Source organism: Heterocephalus glaber, unplaced genomic scaffold (assembly GCF_053883595.1).
Source record: "Heterocephalus glaber isolate CG9 unplaced genomic scaffold, H.glaber_assembly_v1.0 deba00001058, whole genome shotgun sequence".
Classification (NCBI taxonomy): Eukaryota; Metazoa; Chordata; class Mammalia; order Rodentia; family Bathyergidae; genus Heterocephalus; species Heterocephalus glaber.
The window spans coordinates 2,643,742-2,669,751 of NW_028258184.1; the positions used below are offsets into that span (position 1 = coordinate 2,643,742).

Sequence of the window (26,010 nt, forward strand, 5' to 3'; positions counted from 1 at the left end):
AATCTCACTCTACTTTCCACAGAGAAAACACCGGGGCCATTAGTAAGCCACCACTATTCATATTCCTGTAGCAATTTTATATCTCTATGCACTTTTTAATTCCCTGATAATTTTTCTAACAGCTGAATTACTTGTCATAAATTTTCACAATAAACCTCCCAACGTATGTCATATAAAATGGCAAGGACATCCCTTGAGTTAAGAGTATGTCTACAATGAAATGTATCTTTCAGATGATACAATGTTACTTTGTGACACTACTTGAAAGCTGAATAGTTCTAAAACTGTCAGGCAGCGCAACTAGTGAAAACACTATAACTAATGCTCATTAAAATATTAATGCTTTCATTAGGAAAAGGTGCTCTTCCATTTAAATTTTGTATGATAATATAAATCGTTTGGAGTAAAACTTACCTATCTACAGAAACCTCCAGCTTGGGTTTACAGATATTGTCTTCACCACAGTCAAGTAGAATATGAGCCTACAAAAAACATTTCATTTTGTAAAATGTAAAAGTAGCAATTAACTTGTATAGGTGATGTACATTATTATATTATGTGTGTGTACGTAAATAAACATATGCAATGATTCATGTACATTCATCACCTTGCTTGTATTCCTGAAGGCAAAAGAGACCACTGGCACTGATTATAAACAGGCCAGCATAGCCAGTCAACAATGGGAAGGAACAAGAGTCACAGGATACAATTACTTAGAACTTTTTAGTTTCTTCTCAAATCAGCTGTTAATATTTTGGAGCACGGTTTAGGGTAGACAAGAAAGTAAGTCAAGCCCACTATCACCACTCCTGTTCAATATTGTTCTGGAAACATTAGCCACAGCCATTAGAAAAGAGAAAGAAATAAAAGGAATAAAGATAGGAAAGGAAGAAGTGAAACTGTCATTATTTGCTGATGATACGATACTTTACATACAAGACCCCAAAAACTTTACCAAAAGACTTCTAGACTTAAGTGACAGATTCAGTAGAGTAGCTGGATATGAGGTCAACACTCAAAAAACAATCGCCTTCCTATACACAAATAGCAGACTCACTGAGAGAGAAATTAGGGAAACAATTCCTTTTACAATAGCATCCAAAAAAATGAAATATATAGGAATTAATCTAACAAAGGAAGCAAAAGACCTCTACACTGAAAACTACAGCACCTTGAAAAAGGAGATTGAGGGGGATATAAGAAAATCAAAAGACATCCCCTGTTCCTGGGTAGGAAGAATCAATATAGTGAAAACGGCCATACTTCCAAAACTGCTACATAGATTTAATGCAATGCCGATTGAAATTCCAACAATATACTTCACAGAGCTAGAGAAAACAATCCAAAAATTCATTTGGAACCAGAAGAGACCTAGAATAGCAAAAGCAATTCTGGGCAACAGAGACATGGCTGGGGGTATCACAATCCCCAACTTGAAGCTATACTACAAAGCTGCTGTCATGAAAAGAGCATGGTACTGGCAAAGGAACAGACCCGAGGATCAGTGGAATAGATTAGAAGATGCAGAAACAACTCCAGACACACTCAGCCACCTTATCTTTGACAAAGGAGCCAACCACCCTCATTGGAGGAAAGAGAGCCTATTTAATAAATGGTGTTGGAAAAACTGGATTTCAACCTGCCAGAGATTAAAACTAGACCCATACCTATCACCATGCACTAAACTAAAATTGAAGTGGATTAAAGATCTAAATATTAAGACAGAAACACTAAACTTGCTGGAAGATAAGTTAGGTAGAACTCTTGATGACATTGGCACAGGAAAAGATTTTATGAACAAAACCTCAGCCTTCATCCCAGGCTCCTAGGGCAGTGAAGCTCAGCCGGTCCCAGCACCCGGAAGGAAGCTGCCCCGCTGCCATCCCAAGCTCCTAGGGCAGAGAAGGTGAGCCGCATGGGCGCCAGAAGCACACCCCCCACCCCCGCCTTGGAAATGAGAAGACACATAAGCCTCAAAAACAGACTTCCAGATCACCTACAGCAACCCCAAAGGGAAATGAGATGGAACACTCTGATACTCAACCACCTGGACTCTCTGAACTGGCAACAAATGAGCATCTGGGAAAAATTAAATCAGAAATAATTACTCAGATAACAGCAAAGATTTTGCTCATGGTGCAAGACATGATTAATAAATCTGGAGAGGACACAGATAAAAAAATAGAGGATCTGAGGAGCATGATGGAATCCCAACATAGGAAACAAATGGAATCCATAAAACAGATGCAAACAGATTTCCAAGAGATTAAAAACTCCATCTAAAGTCTGTGCAGCAGAATGAACCAATGTGAGCATAGAATTTCACATACAGAAGATAAGATTGCAATTAGCGAGGAGGAAAAGAAAAATGGCTTTAAAATTGTGAGGGAACATGAGAAATCAATCCAGCGGCTGCTAGACGATGCAAAGAAGAATAACGTAAGACTGATTGGAGTCAATGAGGAAAGAGGAGAGAGTGCAGATGACATAAAAAAACTCTTCACAGAGGTGATGGCAGAAAACCTCCCAAGGAGGGGAAAAGAACCTGACATACAGATAGGTGAAGCGTATAGGACTCCAGTTAGCCTTAATCAAAAAAAATCTACACATAGGCATATAATAGTTAGGAGTCCAGAAATCCAACAGAAGAACAAAATTCTACAAGCAGTGAGAGAAAAGAAACAAATCACATACAAAGGAAAGCCCATCAGAATCACAGCAGACTTCTCAATGCAAACCCTCAAGGCAAGAAGAGCTTGGAGTGATGTATTTCAAGCCCTAGAAGAAAACAGCCTCCAACCCACATTGATGTACCCTGCAAAACTATCTTTCAAAATTGATGGAGAAATAAGATACTTTCATGATAAAGAGCACCTCAGGGACTTCATGAATACCAAACCGACACTCCAAAAAATTTTAGACAATACCCTAGGAAAAGACAATGAGGATCACAACCCCAGGAAACTCAGCAGAATGAATCCATTGGGTGTGACAAATTAAACGCAAAGGGGGAGAATCCAACAAAAAGAAAAAGTCATGACAAGGCTTTTAAAACTTTTGACTTCATCTCCCTAATGAGTGTATAATTCAATCTTGTTATTGTACTGATTAGTATTTTTCTGATTCTAGAGTTGCACACCATTCCTTGTGCTATACTGGCTATTTATCATCTTCTTATGTCTACTTTTTAATTGGGTTGTCTATTAATGAGCTCTAAGAATTCTTTATATATTCAGCTCATAGGTTATATGCATTGTAAATATGGTCTGTTTAAGGACTACTTTTCATTTTAATGATGTCATTTAAAGTTCAAAATTTTGATGGAATCTCATTTATCAATTTTTTTTCTTTTATACATCATGTTTTTTGTATCCTAGGTAGGTCTTGCCTACCCTGAATTCATAAATATTTTCCCTTATAATTTCTTCTTAAAGTTTTATACTTTCAGGCTTTCTTATTTAGGTTCATAGATCCCTTCAAGTTATTTTCATGTATGGAAATAAAGGGTTGAGGTTAATTTTTTATATATGGATACCAGGTGTTCTAGTGCCATTTGGTGAAGACACTATCTCTTCCTTGGCTCTTGAATCGAGTTTATATTCTACAAAATGCTAATGTTAAATAATCTTTCAAAACTCAGTGAACCATATATGTGTGGTTCTATTTCTAGATTCTCTGTTTTATTTAATGATCTATATGTCTTTCCTTACACCAACACTGCCTTGATTACTGCAGCTTTAGAAGAAGTCTTAAAATTGGGTGCTAAGCATTTTCCAACACTGTTTTTTTGTTTTTGTTTTTGGCTTTTCTGGGTCCTTTGTACTCCTACATAACTTTTAAATTTCAATATCCAGTTCTTCATTTATAGCAAGTATACACAGACCTGAATTTTTATATATACCTTGTGTTTTCTACTCCTGCTAAATTCAAGTACGAGTTCTACAGGCTCCTAGAGATTTCTTAGTATTTTCTCTGTAGATGATCATTTCATCTACATATAAAGATTTTGCTTCTGCTGTGCCAATCCTATCCTAGTTGTGTCATTTTATTGCCAGACTATTTTGGTTTAGACCTATGTTTCAAAGTCTAATGGACAGATGAAGAGTAGGCATATATGCCCTTGTTCCCCACTTTAGGGAGAAAGCATTGTATCATCTCCATTCATAGAAGGAGTTTTTGTTGGAAGTATGGAGTACATGTCTTTGATCTGTTGAGAAGGTTCTGTTGTACTTCTAGCCTCCTGATAGCTTTTACCATGAACAGCTATAGAATTTGGTCCAATACTCTTTCTCCAACTAGTGACAGGATCATATGGCTTTCTCCTTTCCTCTGTTAAAATGATTACTTTTAGGGGTGGATCTTCCAATGCTGAACCAACACTGCCATCCCTATAGTAAAACCACTTTCTACATACTGCCAGATCTGACTTCTAAGTTTGTTTTGTTAAACAAATTTCTATCTATGTTCATACCTTTTTCTTCTACTATCTTTATCCAGTTTTAGCATTAGCACAATGTTGATTTCCTAAAATGAGGGGAAAAGTGTTCCTTCTTTTTTCTGCTTTAAATGTTTGATATAATTTATCAGTTAAAATGTTTATGAGCCTACTGTTGTCATATACGTAGGTTTTCAAGCTAGGAATATACTTTCTTTAATAGGTGCTATTCAAATTTTATATTTCCTCCAGAGTTAGTTTCATTAATTTGTCTTCTAAGTTACTTCTTAGAAGTTGTCAAATTTATTTCAAAAAAGATTTTTGTAATATGCTTTCTATATCCTTTTAAATTCTGTAAAATCTGGTAATGTCTCCTAGATCTTAATATTGTAATTTTAAAAATGTATAACTGATACCGTGTAACAGGAAGAAAAGGTCTAAAAGAGCAGGGGAAGTGGGAGGGGTAGGGGAAGGGAAAAAAGGGAAAGGAAAAAATATGAGAAGAGGAAAAAAATGGAAACAAGGTCTTTGCAAATAGGGAAGGGTGGAGGGGGTGAAGGGAGGGCAAGGGAAGGGGAAAAAAATAAGAACCAAGAGACTCATGTAAAGGTACAAGATCCCAATGATGAATGTAACTGTATTTTATACTGAAAATGTACCAATAAACTTAATGGGAAAAAAAAACCCTCAGTAGCATGGGAACTAGCACAAAGAATCAACAATTGGGATCTCATCTTATTAAAAAGGTTCTGCACTGCAAGAGAAACCACCAACAGAGCTAACAGACAACCTACAATATGGGAAGAAATTTTTAGCAGGTGTACCTCAGACAAAGGTCTACTATCTAGATTATATAAAGAACTGAAAAAAATCAGACCCCCCCAAATTCAAAGACCCAATTCAAAAATGGGCATCTGAAATGAACAGACATTTCTCAAAGAAGTAAAAGCAGCAAATAAACATATGAGAAAATGTTCAACATCACTGGTCATTCGAGAGATGTAGATGAAAACAAAACTGAGATTCCACCTCACCCCAGAAAGAATGGCTGCTATCAAGAAGTCAACCAATAACAAATGCTGGTGGGGCTGTGGAGAGAAAGGAATCCTTCTCCATTGTTGGTGGGAGGGCAGACTGGTGCAACCACTGTGGAAATCAGTATGGAGATACCTCAAAGAACTAGGGCTGGAGGTCCCATTTGACCCAGGTATTCGCCTGCTGGGGATCTTCCCCAAAGAATTAAAAGAGTCATACCACAGTGATATATGTGCACCCATGTTTATTGCGGCACAGTTTGTAATAGCTAAAGCTTGGAAACAGCCCAAATGCCCATCGACAGGAAACTGGATAAAGAAAATGTGGTTTTTTTATAAAATGGAGTACTACTCAGCCATAAAGAACGAGCAACTAGAGTCATTTATAGCTAAATGGATGCATATTGAGGCCATCCTCTTAAGTGAAATAAACAAGACACGTGTAAATACCGAATAGTTTCTCTAGTGTGAGAAACTGAGAGTGTAAATAAGGATTAAAAGGATTAATAACTAATAATTGATACTTTGAAATAGGAAAAGGTTCAAAGGGGTAGGGGTCGTGGGAAGAGATGGGGAAAGGAAAAATTATGAGAAAAGAAAAAAAAAGGAAACGAAGTATGTAAATGGGAAGGGTAGAGGGGTGAAGGGCGCACAGAGAATGGGGAAAAAATAAGAACCAAGGTACATCATATACAGGTACAAGCACCCAATGATAAATGTAAATGTACTGTATACCTAAAATGTACCAATAAAAGAATTTAAGCAAAAAAAAAAAAAAAAAGGCAGTCAAGAGTTCATCTTGGCTTTGCTGCTGGTTAAGCTGTGTGAGCTTGGGAAAAATAAGCTTCCTTCCAGAATTTCTCACAAAAATATGGGTGTGGAGGACAGAGAGTGAGGATATGTAGACTGACTGTGGCAATACAGAGAGGAAGACCAAAGGGGAAAGACGCAGTCAAAATGAGCCCAGCATGTGCATGGCCATTCAGGAAGCAAGAAAAGGAAAAGAACCTCAAGCACTAAAATGGTCGAGACAGGTGAGCAAAGCCAAACCTGAACTATTTCTTCCCTGGATCTTGCCGGGAGACTGAACCAGCTGGAGCAGTATGGAAAAACCTGGGGGCGGGGGGAGAAAAGGCAGGAAAGTAAGGAGGGAGGGAGGGAGGAGGAAGGAAAAAGGGAAGCAGAAGGTGTGAAAGAGAAAATACAAAAATTGAGAAAAGGAGAAATAAAGGTGAAGCCAGTCTTAGTTTGTCTCCTGGCATCCAAAGGGCTTCAGACCCTGATAAAAAGAGTGCGAGGCAGATTAAAAGTAGAGTTGAAAGGACTTTGAGGGGGAAAGAATAATGAAAGGAATTCTTGAAAAATGACGATGATTATATGCTTCTAAGTCACAAGGGACTTAGAATAGCATTATATGACAGGGATCTGAACTGCCATCTTAATTAGGATGAAAACTGAAAATCTATGTGAATTAATTCAATCACCTAGACATAAGCAGTTGCTGTAAGCTTCAGGGAAAAAGAAAAGATCACAACCATTAGAAAAATTTATGATGATTCTTTGTCATGCTAGTTACAAATCACTGCTCAGTTCAGCAATAAGGAGTGGATTTTGCATATAATCAATGAAATAGTGACGTGGTATGCATCTGAAATTTGCATAAATAACTAATGAAACAGCAGTAGAGGGATACTTGGCCAATTACCACTTTACAGGGAAGAAAAGGGACTTAATTGCCATTGGAGCAACTGCAGTATTGGAACGTGTGCTCTGAGGAGAGATGCTCCACAAAGCGGCATCTTCCATGCCTACAGAAACAAGTCTCTGCACGTCCACACTTCATGTCTTGCATGGAGTACCAACTCTACATATAGTCGAACTTCAAAAATGGAGGGAAGGGCCAGGATTTAGCTCAGTGGTTCCATTGCCTGCTGCTCAAGCGAAAGGAGCCAAGTTTGATCCCCGGTACCAAAAAAAAAAAATGGAGGGAAATATTCATGCTGCAGAGAGCAGTATTCAGTCTGTAACTCGGCAGGATGAAACGGTAAACTGGCTCTGTCCAACAGAATTGCCACTAGGTAGCCACATGTGGCTTCTGAGCACTGGCAATGTGCCAAGTGTGATGGGGGTATTGATTTTTACATTGTATTTAGTTTTAATTAATTTAAATTTTAAAATGAGTATTTGAATCCACTACCAAAAAACTTCTAGCATGTTTAAAACAAATTAATTGTATACATCTACTTTTTCAACTGTAAGTTATATGAATTCTAAATACAACAAAATTTCCAAAAAAACTTAGCATCTGAATTTATATATGCTCTAAGTGTATAATACACTTGGGATTTGGGAGATTATAAAAAATGGAATGCAAAATACTTCATTGATAATTTTAAAGTTGATTATGTGTTGAAATGATGATGTTCTGGATACTGTCATGGGCTGAATTATGTGTGCCCCAAATTCCTATGTTGAAGTCCTGTCCTCCAGTAGCTCAGAATCGGGCTGTGCTTGCAGCTAAGTCTCTAGAGCGCTGAATAAGTGAGGTCAAGCTTGGCTGTCATCCAGCATGGCTGCCCTGTGCTTCATAAGACAGGAGTCCAGAGAGACACACGCAGGCAGGAAGACCAAGTGAACATGAAGGGGTGCACCTGCCAGCCCAGGATAGAGGCCTCAGAGAAACCAATTCTGCTCACAGCCTAACTGTGGACTCCCAGCCTCCAGAAGTCTGAGAAAATCAATTCCTGTTATTTGAACCACTGGGTCTACGGTACTTTGTTAAGGTAGCCCTGGTGAACTAATGCAGATAACTTATTCAAATTAACCTCACCTGTTTTCTTTCTATTTTAAAAAGCATCACTAACCAGCAAACTTAAAGTTTTTAAATGTGGCTTGCAGTATACTGTATTTCTGTTGGGCACTGGTAATCTGCAGACAGAGTACAACAGGAGAGTCTGTGGTATGACCTAGGAAAGGAGGGACCCATGAAGGAAGCCAGAGTCTCACTCGGTTGTGTGGCCTCAACATGGTGATTCTCCTGCCTCGGCCTCCCCAGTGCTGGCATTATAGGTGTGTACTAGGAGCAGAGCTGAAAAGAGCTACTTATGTACTCTCTGTGTACATGTGAATATATATCACTTCTTTTAAACAGTGAAAATGTGCATCAAAGATAACACTAGTATTAGCATTCAGGAGCCCATCACAGGCTGATCGTGAGTTCAAGGCCAGCCTGGACCACCTAGCTCTGAAAACACCAAAAAAAGAAAAAGATAACAGAAGTATCAGAGATGGTTAGCAAAATACTAAAACACTGTGTAAATAAACTGGCATTTTTTTCTTGCACTGTTTTACATACATGAACTACAACTGTCTTTCTCTGTCTGCACTAAGTTCCTACTGGGTTTAAGTATCTCTGCCTTAAAAATTCAGATTCTTCCCCTTCTAACTTCTCTGACCAAACATCTCCCGACTTTAGGAAAGCAAGCCTTTATGATGGCTAGAGGCATGAGCTGTGAGACCTTCAAAAAGCCAAAGCTAGCACCCTGGCGTGGTGGTGCACATCTATAATGTCAGCACTTGGGAGGCTGAGGCAAGAGGACCACCACAAGTTTGAGGCCAGCATCAGGTACATACTGAGTTCAAGGTCAGCCTGAACTGCATAGCAAGCCCCCATCTCAAAAAAAGCCAAAGCCAGAAACCCTCCTGCCTCGGCAGTGCGGTACCTGGCGGCTGACGTTGGCAGGCGTGAACTGGTTGAGGATGGGCTGCAGGCCTGTGGCATCGGCCGCCGTCCTATAATCCAACTGGTACTCCATAAATATAGTGATCGGGGTGAGTTTGTCTCTAAATTCAGATTCATCCTAGGAAAGGAAGACGACATGGACCTAAATTATCCAGGGAAATCCACACCGCAAACCCCAAGCCAGCTGTGCTGTCTCTTGAATGGCCTTCACATCTTCCAAAGTGAGAAACGGTGTTATGTCAGCGAAGTAAGAGCTGGTCTTTGGAGAACTTGTTGTCACCAGTGAGAACTTCTAAACAGTTTTTGTTTTACGATGTAATATGCTACTCACATGACATACACGAGACATGTTAATGAGATGAGCACCAAGCACCCGCCCACCACAGTACTGAGAATGACACTGACATGCCGGAGCCACCCAGTGGCCCCTTCCCTTCCCATCCCTCTGCCATCCTTCTCGGAGTAAGGACTATGGAGTGTTTTGGGGTTTTTTTGGTACCAGGGATCAAACTCAGGACCTTGTGCTTGCGAGGCAGGCGGAGGAACCACTGAGTTAAATCCCCGGCAGGACTATTGAGTTTTAGCTTTGCTATTCCCTTGTTTGCTTTTCTATGATCGCATTTTGGGGGGTAAAATTTTAGACATCTTTTTGTGTCCCATGCATCATCAATTTTTACATTTTCAAACTATTGGGGGCCGAAAGTATATAGGTCTGGTAAATCCAGCTTTTGCTACTTTGTATATGTCTGTAAACAATATGTTTTTCAGGTTTGCTTTTTCCTCTTTTATCTGAAAAAGGGATTATATGTAGTCTGTGATTTGCTTCCTGTCGAACACTTTTATTAAGATTCACCAGTGCCCTTGCAGATAGCTAAGATCAAACCTGTGGCTGAGCAACACTGTATTATGTAAATATATCGCAATGTAGTCATTTTCGGTCAAAGGGGATTTAGGTTGTTTTGGGTGTGCCTGTGCTATTACAAAAATTGTTGCAGTGTTTATTTTATACACAGTGACAAGATTTGTCACCTCTATCTTACTTTGTTACTTTCCGGTCTTCCTACTTACACTACCGTCAGCAACGTGTAAGCGCACCACGAATTCACATCTGGACAAATTAATAGCTATTGATGGCTTTGTGTACATTAAAAATTCTATTTCCTTATAGTTATAACTTTGTCTTTGTGTTTCTTAAGTTGTGAATACTTATTTAGTTTCATCCAAAGCTTTTTCTGTTCTAAGTAAGAAGGTCATGTTCTCACTTCAGTCTCTTCATGGAGTAAGTTCCCATTCCAGATTCTGAACGTTACCCTAGAATAAATCTTGCCTGACCTATCTGTCTTCTTTTATGAACTGTTGGAGTTCAGTTCGCTTGTACTGATTTGGTAATTGTACACAGGTATTTTTGAATAAAACAGGCCTGAAATTCCATTTCCTTGTACTATCTATGACCAGTCAAAGTGGTAAGAACTCTTTATTTCACAGGATGAGGTGGAAATTTTTTTAGGTTTTCTATTTTTTGAAGAGTTTGTTTAAGATTAGAAATGTCTCGTAAGCCTGTAAACACCCATCCCTGGCCTGTGCTTTCTTTGTGTAAAGATTTTTTTTTTTTGGTACCGGGGATCGAACTTCGGTCCTTGCACTTGCGCAGCACGTGGTGAAACCACTGAGCTAAATCCCCGGGCCCTATATAAAGATTACTTAACAGCAATTCAATTATTTAAAATGGTTGTAGGATTGTCCAGGCTTCCCGTTTCCTCTCATGGCAGTGGTGTTTTGTTTGCTTCAGAATTTCTGCCTCCATTTTCCTACATATTGGCACAAGGTTATTCATGATATTGTTATTTTAATCCCTACTTTATCTGCAGTTATTTATGTCCCTTTTTAATTCTAATTTTTTTTTTTTTGGTACCGGGGATTGAACTCGGGTCCTTGCGCTTGTGAGGCAGGTGGCAGAACCACTGAGCTAAATCCCTGGCCCTATTTAATTCTAATTTTTGTGGGGAATTTTTGTTCTTTTTTTCCCATTTTTTAATCCACTATTCATTAGCCTATCATTTAAGGGAATACATTGATCTTTAATTTGGCTTCTGTGACATCCACCCACTGTCACATGTAGCACTTTCACACTTCAAATGCCAGATTTTCTCCACTGCATCTTTGCTCTGTGCTTTTCACTTTGGTTAAACACCAATTCATAGGAAGTGGAAATAATTTCACTAAAAAAGAAAAGGTGTTAAGTAACCCGCAAACGCAGAGGTGCAGGAAAGTGTCTCTCACCCGCAGATAGGCCACCAGCTCTTCACACTGCTTCTGGCCCCCCCTTGAGATGGTCATGTTCTTGGAGTGAGCTGGGGACCTGTTATGGAGAAACAGTGCTCTGCGAATTGCTCCTTTGTGCTTGAGTTTATCCAAAAGAAGCTCCACCTGGAAGTCTACACAGATCAAAGGATTTATAACCAACATATTCCTACGGACAGATCCCTGTTCTAGGTATCTAGAGTTTGCATGTGAACAGAAACTGATTTCTGACAAGTGATCAGCTGCTAAGTCAAGCCTGGGTACTGCAGTGAGATGACACCATATGAATTCTGCATAAATATTTAATAATAATTAATCTGACTCTTCCCAAAGTAATGCACATAATGCTAAATAATGATGGTTGTAAAGAAATATCAAATGAAAAATTGTGTAAGCTGAAAAATTTCACATAGGCCAAGGAAGGAGGAAGTCCAGAGGGTAGAACGCATGTGAATGAAGCCTTCCACCATGGGGCAGGAGGGCAGACACAGCAGAGTTCTGCTTAGCCCGTGCCAGGCCCTGGGTCCCATCCCAGCAGCAACAATGCCAACCACAGCAGCGCCTTCTACCCTCAGTCCAAGTTGCAAGACTTGGCCATCCTCCCGATGAAGTGTTCATGAATATGCACCTGTACCATCATCCTAAACACAAGGACGGATGAATGGTGGGGGTCACTTGCAACTCCTGCTACCACAGTGAATGACCAGATAAATAAGTTCCTCATGAAGCATGTGACACGTGGAGCATGAGAGGTGGAGGATCATTCACAAATAAATGTGCAGTCAAGAGTCAGAAGCACAAGTTGAGTTCCATCTCAAGTTGAGTACACGCCTGTAATCCTAGCTCCTCAGGAGGCTGAGGCAGTAGGATCCTAAATTCATGGCCAGCATGGGCAACTCAGCAAGACCTTGTCTTAAAGTGAAAAATAAAAAGCGCTGGGGATATAGCTCCATGGAGTGCTTGCTTAGCACGCACTCCCAGACGGGGCCTTGTGTTCAAACCTCAGCACTGCCAAAAAGCCAAAGAGAGCCTGGAGAACAGTTGTCAGGACTAAGGCCTTCTAAGATTCAGTTCTTTAAATAGATTCTTAAGGAGAGACAAGAGTACAAATTATTTGCCACCTGTGCTGGCTCAGACAGGACTCGAGGTAGGAGGGGAAGGGAGTCAAGTTCAGTGACCAAAATCACTTCCCTGTCTTCTCACTCCTTTTCCTTTGGGGTCTCCCCAGCTACTGAAAAAGTAACTCCCTCCCCACAGCTGACTGGCCAATGTCCAAAGGCAGTGTACGGGCCGCTCTGTGGCTCTCTGGCTCATGCTCATTCATAAATGTGTTATTCTGAATTGGCTCAAGAGTTGTCCAAGAAAGCAATTACTCTGCCATCTTAAATGTCTTTAAATATAAACATTCAAACATTTCTTAACATTTAATGTAACATTCATTAAAAACAACAATAACAACTTGAGCAACTATTCAAATATCCTAAAACTGTTCTTTGTTTTGTTGTTTTGAAAGAGGCTGTCAGCATGTAGTCCAGGCTGGCTTTGAACTGAGATCCTCCTGCCCCAGCCTTAGCACTGGGATTACAGGCATGCTCTGCCGTGCTCAACTTTAAAATATTTTTTAAGTGTTACATATACAGCAGCATTAAAATAGTATGTTTTTTTCCCACAGGACACTTACTAAGCTTCCTCGGAAGTGCTCCTTTGCCATCTGCCTTTAAGCAGAATCTGACATTAAAACTGTAAGAAAATTTTAAAAAAATATGTAAATTCTACAATCCAGTTTAGACACATTTTAAAATATCACCTAATATCACATGCCTAGGCCAGGCCTAGGAACTACCCTCCGACCCTGCAGATACGATGGCAGTGGGTGGCCAGCTCCCTTAATAAAGTGCTGTCCTGTCTACAGAGAATCGCAGGTACCTTCCCACATACATCAAATGGTCTCCATGTCACTATGAGTAATTCAGTGTAAATGCTGTATAAATAACTGTGCTGTACTGTTTGGGGACTAATGATAAGAGAATATCTGTGCACATGTACAACGGAAACAGAGCTTGTGTTTAGATCCACGGCTGCCTGAAACAGCACAGGCAGCAACCTCAGATCAGCGGCTCGCAGTATGCAGCTTCCGTGATGAGGCCTGTGGGTCTCACTGTTATTCTCCAAACACAGAAGCACTCAGCCTGGTCAGTCTCCTCTTTTGGTAAGTTAGGTATATTTCCTTCCTTGAGGAGACAAGGAATCACCCAAGCCCTGCCTGAGTTTACCAAACCTGTCAGTAAACTGAAATGAGGAAAATGACAGCTGAGATTGGAAATTCATGGCAGCATCATTTAGCCAGCAAGCTCCTCTAGATAGAGGAAGGGTTTTTTACAGTTTCTTCACAGGTCATGAAATCTGTTTAATAGGCCAAGCCCAACATCTTAGAAAAATGAAATAAATAAAATGGATGTGAGCATTGTGTTTACTGAATTATGGTGAAAATGTATTTCTTATTGTGCACCATGGTCAAAACTGTATGAAAGTTACTACTGCAGTTAACAATGCACTTCCAGCCTTTTAGTTATTAGCACGATTGTGAGCATATTATTGACACCTTCGCATGTGAGGTGAATAAAGAAAAGCAAGAAAACTGAAAGCCAAAAGCCTGAAACTACTTCAATGCCAAGCAACAAAAACAATAAATGTGAGTGAATGTTTCAAGTAACCCAATAAAAATTATGAAACAAAATCAGGGAAAATATCTTTCATTAGCTCTTTTGAAATAAAATTGTTCTTGCTACCAGCTCCTTGTTTGATGTAAATTCTCTGTGGTTTTTTTATAAGGAACATGAATGGTGCCCCCCTATGTAGACCACTCTTGGTGATTTTAACAGTACATGGGTCAAGATCTTTCAGTTATTAATCTCATATTTATTCCTACATATATGAGAAAGATACTGGTTTCTTTATTTTTTAAGTATTTTGAACATGAGTCAATTTAAAGAAAACTCAAGAAAATATATGCAGAATAAAAATATGGCAAAAATCATGAATGTAGCATATGAGAGACTTCAGAAACAACACTGTAGAGAAGAATTCAGACACTGGACTTAGGAATACATTAGCAAAGGAATAAGTGAAAAACTAAAATGCTAGAGAAAGATAATTTTTTCCATATAGCTCTTCATAGGTAGGAAATTTGAAAAGGGTCATATCTCTTTAATGTTTAAATGTTCAAGGGCCAGTTTAGAATTAAATATAAAGTGAGTTTTGAAATCTTATTGGCTTGTCCTTATTTTTGAATATACTCATTGATCATAATTCTTTAAAAATTATGCTTTTATGCTAGTTTATAGATTATTTCTTTTTTTTTCTTTTTTTTTTTGGTACCAGGGATCGAGCTCAGGTCTTTGCGCTTGCAAGGCAGGCAGCAGAACCACTGAGCTAAATCCCCAGCCCTGAAAAACAATTTCTATAACCCAATCTGTGTCATGAGAACAGAGTAGCTTCACAGAAACTGTTCAGCAATATTTGAGCCCTTAAACGACTGAGCTACTAACCATAATCACAACTACTACTGCACAAATATTCTTACCAGGAAACTTTGAGACCTGTCCCAGGGAATGGGCAAGTTTTATTGTCCTGATTTAAAATGCTGGGCGACACTTCAAGGCCAGCATTGACGGTGATAACTGGTCTGGCTCTAGATTTAAAAAGGAAAAGGAAGAAAAAAGAAAAATGTTATAAAAATTGGAATGATGTAAGCATTTTAGGTGTATATTCATCATAACTATGCTACAATGTTTACTGAAATGCTGTAACAGCAAAAAACAATAGGAACCTAAATATAAGATGACCAACCGTTTCTATTTGCCCAAAAATGTCCTCATTTCAGACAAAAAGCCCTGTGTCCCGGGAAGCCACTCAGCTCCAGCAAAGAGGGAAAACTGGCCAGCCTGTCTGAGCTCGGTCCTAAGCAGCAGAAGGGAAATGGGCCACGACATCGCCACACCTCCGCCGAGCACAATGCGAGCTACCGGGAAATATTAGTGCCACAAACCGACCTGGGCAGATACCAAGTACTCTCTAAGATACCTCCAAGATATCATCTTAGTGCGAGAGGAAAAAAATCCCACAACACAGGGCAAGTGCCTACAGATATACTTGCACATATAAACATGATTTATTTAATGCACAGGGCATTTCTGGTAGAGCATATTAATTAACTGGCAACTGGTATAAAAATACATTTTTATTCTTTTTGTACTGTTTGAATATTTACCACAGGAATATAAACTCATTAACAGCAAAAAAATATATATACATATATGTATGTATATACATACATATACATATATATACATATATATGTATATATATATATGTATGTATTTTTTGTTTGTTTGTTTGGTTGAGACAGGGTCTCACTACATAGCCCAGGCCAGCCTCGAACTCACAGTGATCCTCCTGCCTCAGCCTCCTGAGTGCTGGGACTATAGGTGTCTGCTACCACATCCAGCTATTAACAGCAATTTAAAAAACTAAAACTAAATACAGATTGAACATTCATAATCCAAAATACTTTGATATTCCAAAATCTGAAACTTTTTAAGTACCAACACAATGCTCAAAACGTTTCAGATTTTGAGTCTTTTCAGGTTTTCAGATTAGCCATGCTCAACTGGTAAAGCCTATGAATATATTCCAAAATCTGAAACACGTATGGTTGTAAGCATTTCAGGTAAGAGATACTCAACCTGGAAAAACAGTTTTCCACAGTTCAGATGCACAAGTTTAAATCCTATACAGAAATACAGTAAGCTCTGGTCAACAGGCCCATCTGGCATCACGATACCCCCGAAATCTTCAAGTCCTCATGTCCTCCCACAATTGTGCTGACCTAACACAATCACTATTTCCCAGCACTGATGTTAGTTTTCCTGCCAGGTATAAACTTGCTCTGCAGAAGAGCGAACATCTTAATCCACTTGCAGGTGACATTCTAAGGCATGTGGAACTGGGAGATACAGAAGGGATATGTCTGGAGCCGGGAAGCAGATGTATGAATTTATACATATTGCTCCAGTGAAATATTCACACTGCAGTTCATTACACTCTGCTCTGTGGTCACAGAACTCTGAGGCACAGCATCGAGGTAATTTCCTGCCTTTTATGGAAAAACATAAACCCATACACTTTCTCTCATTGCTGGTTGGAACCCAGGGCCTCAGGCATGCTAGGCAAGCATCGCACCACTGAGCTACCCTACCCCCACCCGTGCAGTTTTTAGAGATAAAAAATACAGAAGGAGAGATTTTACAACACAGGAGAATGTTTTCGGCCAAAATTTAAAACACAAGGCAAATTTATGAATGTTTTTCTAAATAAAAACTCTACAGTCTTTCCTTTGAGATCTCCTTGTATGAGTTGCCTACAGCAAATCTTAAATCAAGAATATCAAACTGCAATTCAAACACTGGCATTTAACTTAAAAACCTCTAGGGCCGGGGATTTAGCTCAGTGGTTTCGTTGCCTGCTGCGCAAGCGCAAGGACCCGAGTTCGATTCCCCAGTATCAAAAAAATAAATAAATAATAAAAAACCTCTAAATAATCTGTAGCGTTCCTAGACTACAGAAGCATGAGGAGCATATGGAGGGTACCTGTATAAGACAGCTCGATCTACGCCAAAAGCGCCCACAATTAAGTCTAAAGGAAAGGCGAAGAAACATGTTAATACACTCGATGTACATGAAAAAGATTTACACACATTTGCAAAACTGAAAGGTTGTAAGATAACATTGATGAGTCTAAAATACTTGAAATAAGTAACTAACTCAGTGCAACTGTTCATTACGAACTGGATTTTCATCCATGCAGACAAGAATTGTTTTAGTGAATACTCAGTAAAAAAAAGGCAGCAATAAGGAACTGTATGTCCCCCTAAGGAAAAAGCTTTACAGATGCCTGTGGATTTTATAATTTCATTGTAAAGTTCCTTTTTTATCCCTATTTCTCCTGTTTCAAAAACAAAACCAAACCAAAAAGCATATATAGGTATGTTGACTGTGACAGCAGATAGCATTCAAATCACCAAGGACCAAATGTAATAGCTTTTTTTGTTTTTTCCGGTACCAGGGATCGAACTCAGGACCTTGCGCTTTCGAGGCAGGTGCAGTGCCACTGAGCTAAATCCCCAGCCCTGCATTAGCTTTTATATGTAACTGGCACAGATGGTTCATGGATTTGGAAGAAAATGAAATGGAGCTCCATCTCACCATACACTTGATAACAAACACAAGGAAACCCTTTCAAAGCAGAAAAGCATATGAGAAAACATAGGCAGAGAGAATTAAATAAAAATTTTAAGCTTCCTTACTCCTAAAATATATAATGTGACAAACTGGAAAACATACACATACAGAGTTAAATATTTAAAGCAAGTTTAAAAAAAATGAGTGAAAGAAAACAAAATCACATTTCAATAAAAAGACATAAAAAAGAAATCATTAAATATACAGAAGTGAGCAAAAATGCCCACCTATACTAACAATCAAAAATGTTAACTGAATTAAAATAATACTGTCTACCTATTATATAGTCAAAATTAATTTTAAAAGGCACTAATGTGGGAAAATGATCCCTTATTTATTGGTAGTGAGTATTTTAAAAGTTGACAAGGGCCAGGGATTTAGCTCAGTGGTTCCTGCGCCTGCCTCCCAAGCTCAAGGTCCTGAGTTCGATCCCCCCTACCAAAAAAAAAAAAAGTTGACAAACACAGTTCTATGGAGGGAATGGGGTTGGAACTTGACACTGTGTACCAATAGCTTCTTTAAAAAGCAGTGTACACCTTTGACACGGCAATTCTAGGGTTTTTCCCCAAGGAGCTTGGTGTGGTAGTACAGGCATGCCTGCCTGGAATCCAGCTCTGGAAGGCTGAGGCAGGAGGACTGCTTCTAGTTTGAGGCCTAGTTGGGCTACACAGTGAGTCCAAGGCCAACATGAACTACAATAGCAAGACCCTGTCTCAGAAACCACACACACACACACAAATTTCCTAAGGAAATATTCAGAGATATGCAGCAGAATTATGCATAAAGATATAAATGCCAAAAAGTAAGACAAAAATAAGATACAGCTATTTGTTAGAATGAGATATTTAAAATTCGTGTCTTTAAAAAATAACAAAATTGGGCCAGGGATTTAGCTTAGTGGTTCCGCCACCTGCCTCGTAAGCACAAGGTCCCAAGTTCAATCCCTGGTACTAAAAATAAGAAAATAAAAAAAATTTTAAAAATGGGGAGGTGTTCCAGATACTTTAAGTGAATAAAATGTATAATAAGCAGTACATAAATAGTGTTTTGTTTTAAAATGAAAATACATATTATAGTTGAATATGGAAAAAAGATTAGAAAGATATAGTTTGCTATATTTTCTAAAAGTTCAGTTAGAAGCATATTGCTTTCATACCAGAAAAACTACGAAACAATGCCAATTTATAGATAAGAATAAAGCTCCCGTGTCATCTGGAGAAGCGCTTCAGCATGCTTGTGCACTGAGCAACACCCGTGTGCAGCGGCCACAGGAGCCCAGCTGCCTAACCCAGCGATTCAGGGCCAGCCTGGGGCCCAGGACCTCTCTGCGACTCTTTCCACGTCTGGAACATGGTCTTAGTAAGCTAACCAGGTGTTTATTCTAGCCTTCCGAGGAGAATTAAATGCAATAATGGATTTTAAAAAAAAATCCGAGTGGGGCCGGGGATTTAGCTCAGTGGTTTCGTCGCCTGCTGCGCAAGCGCAAGAACCCGAGTTCGATCCCCGGTACCAAAAAAAAAAAAAAGTAAAAAAATCCGAGTGATCGGGCTAGTCCAGGGATGGGGACCCTTTTAGAGAGGGGGGCCCAAACCGCAACCCCAAACCCACTTATTTATCGCCAAGTGCACACAAGCCAACTACACCAGAGTACTGAGGCTTTAGTGTAGGAAAAGCAACTCCTACATTAACGTCTTTTGTCTTGAAAGAAAAACACAGCCGCACGCGTGCCATCCTTCACCCGGTCTGCTCTATAAAGATGCGAGATCGTGAAAAACAAAAGAAGAGCCCAACATCTCAGGAGCGCGGACTGAACACGCAGCCTCTGGTCATGGCTTCTGTGGAGTTTTCCCTCCGGTGCCCTCGGGGGTGCGAGTCGTGCATTGGAAATAACAGCTCGGAACACAGCAGGGAGCCCCCCGTGGCTGCAGCACCTGGGTATCCGTTGCGGTCGATGTCCGCGGCGCCCTTGAGCGCGTAGCCGAAGCTGGGCGGCAGGCTCCGCGCGGCCCACTTCCCCGCCAGCGTCTGCGACGGCGCCGGGTTCAGGCCGGCCGCCCGCCCATTGAAGATGTACACCAGGCCCTGCACGTCCTCCCCGCCGTAGGGCGCTGCGATGGCCACGTCTGCAGGGGCAGGAGGAGGAAGGGGAGGCTGCGTGAGCGAGGACACGGGAGGGGAGAGCAGGCGAGGGCGAAGGGCGCAGCTTAGTCCGTCACATGCGAACGCCCGTATTACAGGTCCAGGTGTCCGACAGCTACTCCAAACTAACAGTGGACCCAGGAGATTCAAGCAAAACTATGGAGAAACCACGCTATCAGAGCCAGATCATCTGGATCGGCCCCTGGGACAAACCAGCTACTCTTTCTGGACCTAAAATACTTCATCTGTAGCACTGGGGGAGCAGAGTCTGGGGGTGCAGTCCCACGCTGGGGCAGAGGGGGTAGGCAGGAGTTTAAGGCTGCCCTGGGCCACATGTGGAGGTGGGGGTGAGACCCTGTGTCAAAAAACAAAACTTAAAAATTAAAAAAGTAAATAAACCAGGGACCAAGGGTGAGGGAGGGACCCTTAGCAGAAGGTTCATTCCAGGTCTCCCAGTTCTAGTTAGTTTATTTACCCATGGGTTTTGATTTTTTTTCTGAGCAGAAGTAACTCCAGCTCATATATTTGAAAGTAACGATTTCATCTTTATTTTTCTTAATTTATACTGAAACAGCATAAAGAAATAAAATTTTAATTTTTTTTTTTGGTACCAGGGATTGAACTCAGGACCTTGCGGTTGCTAGGGAGGGGCTGGCACCACTGAGCTAAATAAATCCTGGGCCCTAGAATTTTATATTCTGAGAAAAGATACAATCCCGGCTGGGGATGCAGCTTGGCAGTGCACTCGGCCCACGAGGGTCCCCACTGGGAACACGAGCAGGGACCTCCTCTGTCCCCACTGCTGCTACCCCCAAGCCCTGGCGACCTTTCTGCCTCTCCTAACCCTGGATGACAGAGGCCTTCTTTGCCCACTGTGGGCAGCAGTTTGCTCACCTCTATCTCACTCTCTAGCGCTCGCTCGATTACCTGGCCTTGTTTTGGTTTTGTGACACACGGCCTCACTGTGTAGCTCAGGCTGGCCTTGAACTTGTAGTGATCCTCCTGCCTCAGCCTCCTCAGTGCTACAATTACAGGGGTGTCCCAACACAGCCAGCTTGCTTTTTTTTTTTTAAGCCTAGTTGCTCTCACTACCTGGATTTCTGCAGTATTTCTCTACTTGCTGCCTGACTCACTAGAAAACTAGAAAACTGTTTCCAAGATCGAGGACACTTCCACTGTGCCTACTTCACCCCTCCGCACCCGCACGCCCAAAGCTAAGCATGTGCTATCTTTTAAAAACAAGGTTTTAAATTACATAAAAGAGCCCCTCTTTATGCCCTTTCAAAGCTGTCAAAAGCAAACACAACATCAAAATGGATTTATGCATTAGGAAAGTATTTTAAGGTGGCTCTGATGTCGAATGACTAATATAAATTCTTTAAATGTTCTAAACCCTTCAACATTCCCTATATGCTAATTCTCTCTTCTTGTCACATCTGGAAAACCCTCTTCTTCAGGCAGTTTATTTCCTCCTTTGATCATTTTAGTTGCTCTTTTCTGACTGTTTTCTTCCTCTATTTTTCTGGAGAGATACAGACAAAAACCTCACCAAATTACCCTGGGGCTTCATAAGCTGTTCTACAGCTGCAGAGCAGCAGCCATTAGCCTCCCTCACTCCTGCTGCCATTATACAGGGAACTTTATTGTTTTGTTTCTGATCCTCCTCTTGGTGATACCTACAGCTTTCCTGGCTGAATGAGAGAGGAATACAGGAAGATGGGGCAGTGACTCTTAATGTCATTAGGAAGAACAAAGATCCAGGTACGTACACACACACACACACACACACACACACACACACACACACGCACGCACGCCCAGCCACCCAGCAAGGAGACCCATAATACTTCATACAACACACAATCCTAAACCTGGCCCGCACTTCCTGTTACCCATCAGTAGAGGTTTGGTCTGTTCTACAGTGTTCTCTTTCTGCTTTACCATGAGCTTTACCCCGAAGTTCCATTTGATTTACGTTATTCTCCTGGTGACAAAAGTCTTTAAAATGCTTCCTTAGGAAGCAAAATGTACCTCCTAGTTGTTCACTAGCACTGAAACCCTGCAGAGTTGGGAAAGGTGACTCTCCTATTGTCTAACCTACAGCTGTCCACGAGGAAGGACCGTGGTCCAGAGCCCAGGCGACCTCTCCCTGGACACTGCCTCATCTGTATTTTCAAAGATTTCTTTTTAATAAGTTTCCTATACATTTTAGGGGTCCATCTATGCATTACTGATCACACACACAAACCAACAATTCACTTCTCCATTCTGTGATCTCTAGAAAAAGTTCTTAATAGTATTCTTTACAAAAATCTTGGTAACCTGTGCTCCATGCCTCTAAAAACAGTCATATAGCGAAAGTCAACATTGTTTTTTAAAGATCTCTGTTATGGCTGTGTCCAGATGTCCCCCCAAAGGCTTGTGCAGCCATAGGTGGGGCTTTGCAGAGGTGGCTGCGTCTAGAGCATGTGACTGATTCACGGTGCAATGCTAGGATTAAGGGTGGATGTTTGCTAAATCAGTCCCCCAACTGGCTTGGCACCGAGCTAGTCTTGGCAGTGTGGATATAACATAAGGGACAGAAAGAGGCTTGTCTTGCCCTTTGCTGCGCTCCATGAACTGTTTCTCCTCTGTGATGCCTGTCTGCCATGCCACCCTGCCTTGGAGCCAGCCAATTATGGACTGAAACCGCTACAGACTGAGGTAAATAAAGTCCTCCCTTAACTTGTGGGTGTCGGGTATTTTGTCTCAGCTATGAGAAAAGTAACGAAGACAATATCTGTATCTGCTGAAATGGGACTGTTATAAAACAGTGGGTTCATACCATTGACAATTTCCCATGAAGAGACATATAACCACATTCAGAACTTCTTAGCTACAATAAGTTACGCTTTATAGATGGCAATAGTGCAAGCCTATACTCCCAGCTACTAGGGAGGCTGAGGCGGGAGGATCTCAAGTTTGAGGCTATCCTGAGCAATTTTGTAAGACCCTGTCTCAAAATAAAAAGATCCAGGCATATAGCTCCATTGTAGAGCGCTTGGCTAGTAAGAGTTAGGGCTGGGTCCCTTCCCAGTGCTGAAATAAACAAAATTGTATGAGCTGGCTGGGCAAGGCCTTCCTAAAGTGGTCGGGAGCATTTCTGGCACCTGTAGCCATAAGGACAGTAGAGGGCGCTGTCGCCCAGCAGAAGGCCAGGCAACCACCCTACACTCCACCCTGAGCTGCAGGAGTAACTCCTGAGAGCCTAAAAAATGTGCTCTGATTTTTAAGGAAAGAAAAAAGCTCCCTCCATTTAAATTAGCTGTCTCTCGGTGAGGCTGCATCCTCCCAGGAAGTAGGTTTTGCTTACTACCGGAGACTGAACGCAGGGCCTTCACACTGAGCGACATCCCTAGCCCTTCTTTAAAAATTTCAAGACAGGGCCCTCACTAAATCACTAAGTTGCCTGGGCTGGGCTAGAATGTGCGATCCGCCTGCCTCGGCCTCCCAGAATGCTGGGACTACAGGCCGCGCCAGCAGCCGGGCCTCGTGCACTTGCAGCGACCCGCAGGGGATCGGGGCGCGCGCGGGGCTCACCGTTGAAGCCGTCCTGGTCCAGGTCCCCCAGGGGCGCGATGGCGCTGCCGAAGCGCGCGAAGACCTGGAGGCCCGTGAGCTTGGTGGTCTGGAAGCCCCCGGACGCCGCCTGCAGGCACAGCGAGACCTGCCCCACCTCCTGCAGCTTGCCGTCCGATCCCCGGTCCATGAAGAGCGGGGCTCCGATGAACACGTCCGCGAGGCTGAGGGCAAAGTCCGGCTCAGGCTCTGTGTGCCCGAGCAGCCTTTCTCCGTGACTCAGTTTCCCTCCCCACCACCTCCTCCCACAAACCGATGCCCGCAGTGTGCACTTCAGAGCCGAGCCTCTCTTCGGCGCTCCTACAAACTACAGGTCACTCTGAAACAGACTTTGGCTATGTTACAAAAGCGTTTTTTTTTTTTTTTTTTTTTGTACCGGGGATCGAACTCGGGTCCCTGAGCTTGCGAAGCAGGCGGAACCACTGAGCTACATCCCCGGCCCTACAAAAGCTATCTTAAAACATCACGGAGGTTTGCTCATCTTCAGGACCCGGGCTGACTGGAGTAGAAAGGAGATCGGCAAGAAGGGGAGGAAGGCGCAGAGGAAGAATGTTCAGCTCGGGAAAGCGTTTATAAACAGAGGGAAATGCTTCTGGACACGTTTTAAAACTTACTCATCCCCATTAACGTCAGTGGCAGCCACAGAGAATCCGAAATAGGCGGCCATCTGAAGAAGAAGAAGATGAGAAAATGTTCCAGTTTGGCCCAAGCCGCAGAGCCTGCCGGCCGGTGGGGATCACCACGCAGGGCGGGCGCATCTCACTGTCACAGGGTTTCCGGCTGACTGCTATTCCACCCTCACCATGATGACCAGGAGGGCCCTCTAGTTTCCCAGATTTATTATCAGCAAAATACCCGGCGAGCAAGGCCCAGCAGAGCCAGCTCCCTTCCCAGGCCAGACCCTCCATCCCCTCCTCCTTGGCTGTCCACACACGGACACAGGGACAGACACCAGCGGGAAGCTGGGTTTCTGTGCTAGGGGTGAACGCAGGGCCTTTGCACTGAGCCACACAATTGTTTATACACAACACTCCCACAGACACACAAAGAAACAGAAACAGAGTCAGATGGACTGTCCATGCGACTGGATTACACCCGGAATTTACACTTCTCTTCTCCGAAGTTCCCCTAATGCACGCACAGTTTCTACCAGGCAGCAGGGGCGACGTGGGAAGCCATACCTGCTCACCCGTGAAGTTGTGTAAGGAGGACATATTTTTCCCATCATAAATATAAACCTGTGTGAGAAAAACAAAGTACATGAGCTACAGTGAGACAGGGGATGACCCAGGCTTTGCTGAACCACTTGTTAATCCCTCCTACCATTCCCAAAGTCCTCGCTGCTCTTGGAACTCCCGAAAGAAAGTCTGGAAAGAAAAAAATTAAAACTCAGTTACTCATTTTGAAGAGCAACATGGGAAAAAACAACAGGCCTAGATGGCTATGTCAGAGATCTCTAACTTTTATTACTGCAGTAGAAAATACACAAGAGATTTTTTTAAAATTTGAGACTGTATAATAAACGCCAGCATTGTAAACTATAAAAATAAAATTTACAAAACAGTGTCATTCTTAAGGATTCAAATATATGCAAATAACCCAAATCATCTGTAACCTTGTTAAAGGAGACAGATAAGGCAGTATCTAAGAACTGGGAAAAACTGTATTTATAGTAATGAAAAATAATATAAAGCAAAGTGAAATGGGATAGAGGCTCCTGCGGCGGGAAATGTAATCAAAATCGGGTAAAGTCTGTGTATAAAGTCTGCCATGAGGGCTGGGGATTTAGCTCAGTGGTTCCACCGCCTGCCTTGCAAGCACAAGGACCCAAGTTCAATCCCCGGTACCAAAAAACAAACAAACAAAGTTTCTGAGAGCCACCGAGAGGTCAGTTTGGGTTGTGTGTGGGGAAAGGGAGGCGCCTTAAGACATAATGTTCAGGGAAGTAATCAGACCCACAAGAATATCGCAGGGCTTCTCTTACAAGAGAAACCTGGAGCATACATAAATTAAAGAGCGAATAAAGGCAGACAGCAGGGAACAGAACAGGACAGACTCTTGCAGCTGGAGGGCAGACCGGAGATGGAGGAGGAGGGGGCGGAAGACGAAGCCGTGTGAGGTTCGGGCAGTGACCACCACGCAGTTCAAACACTTCTTACCATCAACGCCGTCACCATTGAAGTCTCCCACAGCCACTGAGTAACCTGAAAGGGAGCCAGAAGGGAAGGCGGTGGTCAGCTTTCCTCCAGTGTGGGCGATGTTTTGTGCCCCTGGCGTGGCCCACGCTGAATCTGATGATAATTGATTTCTTTTTTTTTTCTTTTGAGACAGGGTCTCGCTATGGAGTTCAAGCTGATCTTGAACTCACTATGTAGCCCCGGCTGGCCTCCAACTCCTGGCGATCCTCCTGCCTCAGCCTTGTGCGTGCAGGGATTACAAGT

General features: G+C 41.9%; 1 protein-coding gene across 4 annotated transcripts in view; it reads right to left on the reverse strand.

Moving 5' to 3' along the window:
* Itgav (integrin subunit alpha V) overlaps positions 1–26,010 on the reverse strand; it is an 86,690-nt gene that overhangs the window by 16,859 nt on the left and 43,821 nt on the right. For all 4 annotated transcript variants that reach the window (XM_087209639.1, XM_087209638.1, XM_087209641.1 and 1 more), the window contains exons 8-19: positions 25,729–25,773; positions 24,893–24,936; positions 24,751–24,807; positions 24,184–24,236; positions 23,531–23,733; positions 19,744–19,935; positions 17,162–17,207; positions 15,096–15,203; positions 13,194–13,252; positions 11,492–11,646; positions 9,192–9,329; positions 415–482 (exon numbers count right to left, since the gene is read on the reverse strand). In XM_087209639.1, coding sequence (XP_087065765.1) covers positions 415–482; positions 9,192–9,329; positions 11,492–11,646; positions 13,194–13,252; positions 15,096–15,203; positions 17,162–17,207; positions 19,744–19,935; positions 23,531–23,733; positions 24,184–24,236; positions 24,751–24,807; positions 24,893–24,936; positions 25,729–25,773 — 1,168 coding nt within the window. The remainder of the gene's footprint in view (positions 1–414; positions 483–9,191; positions 9,330–11,491; positions 11,647–13,193; positions 13,253–15,095; positions 15,204–17,161; positions 17,208–19,743; positions 19,936–23,530; positions 23,734–24,183; positions 24,237–24,750; positions 24,808–24,892; positions 24,937–25,728; positions 25,774–26,010) is intronic.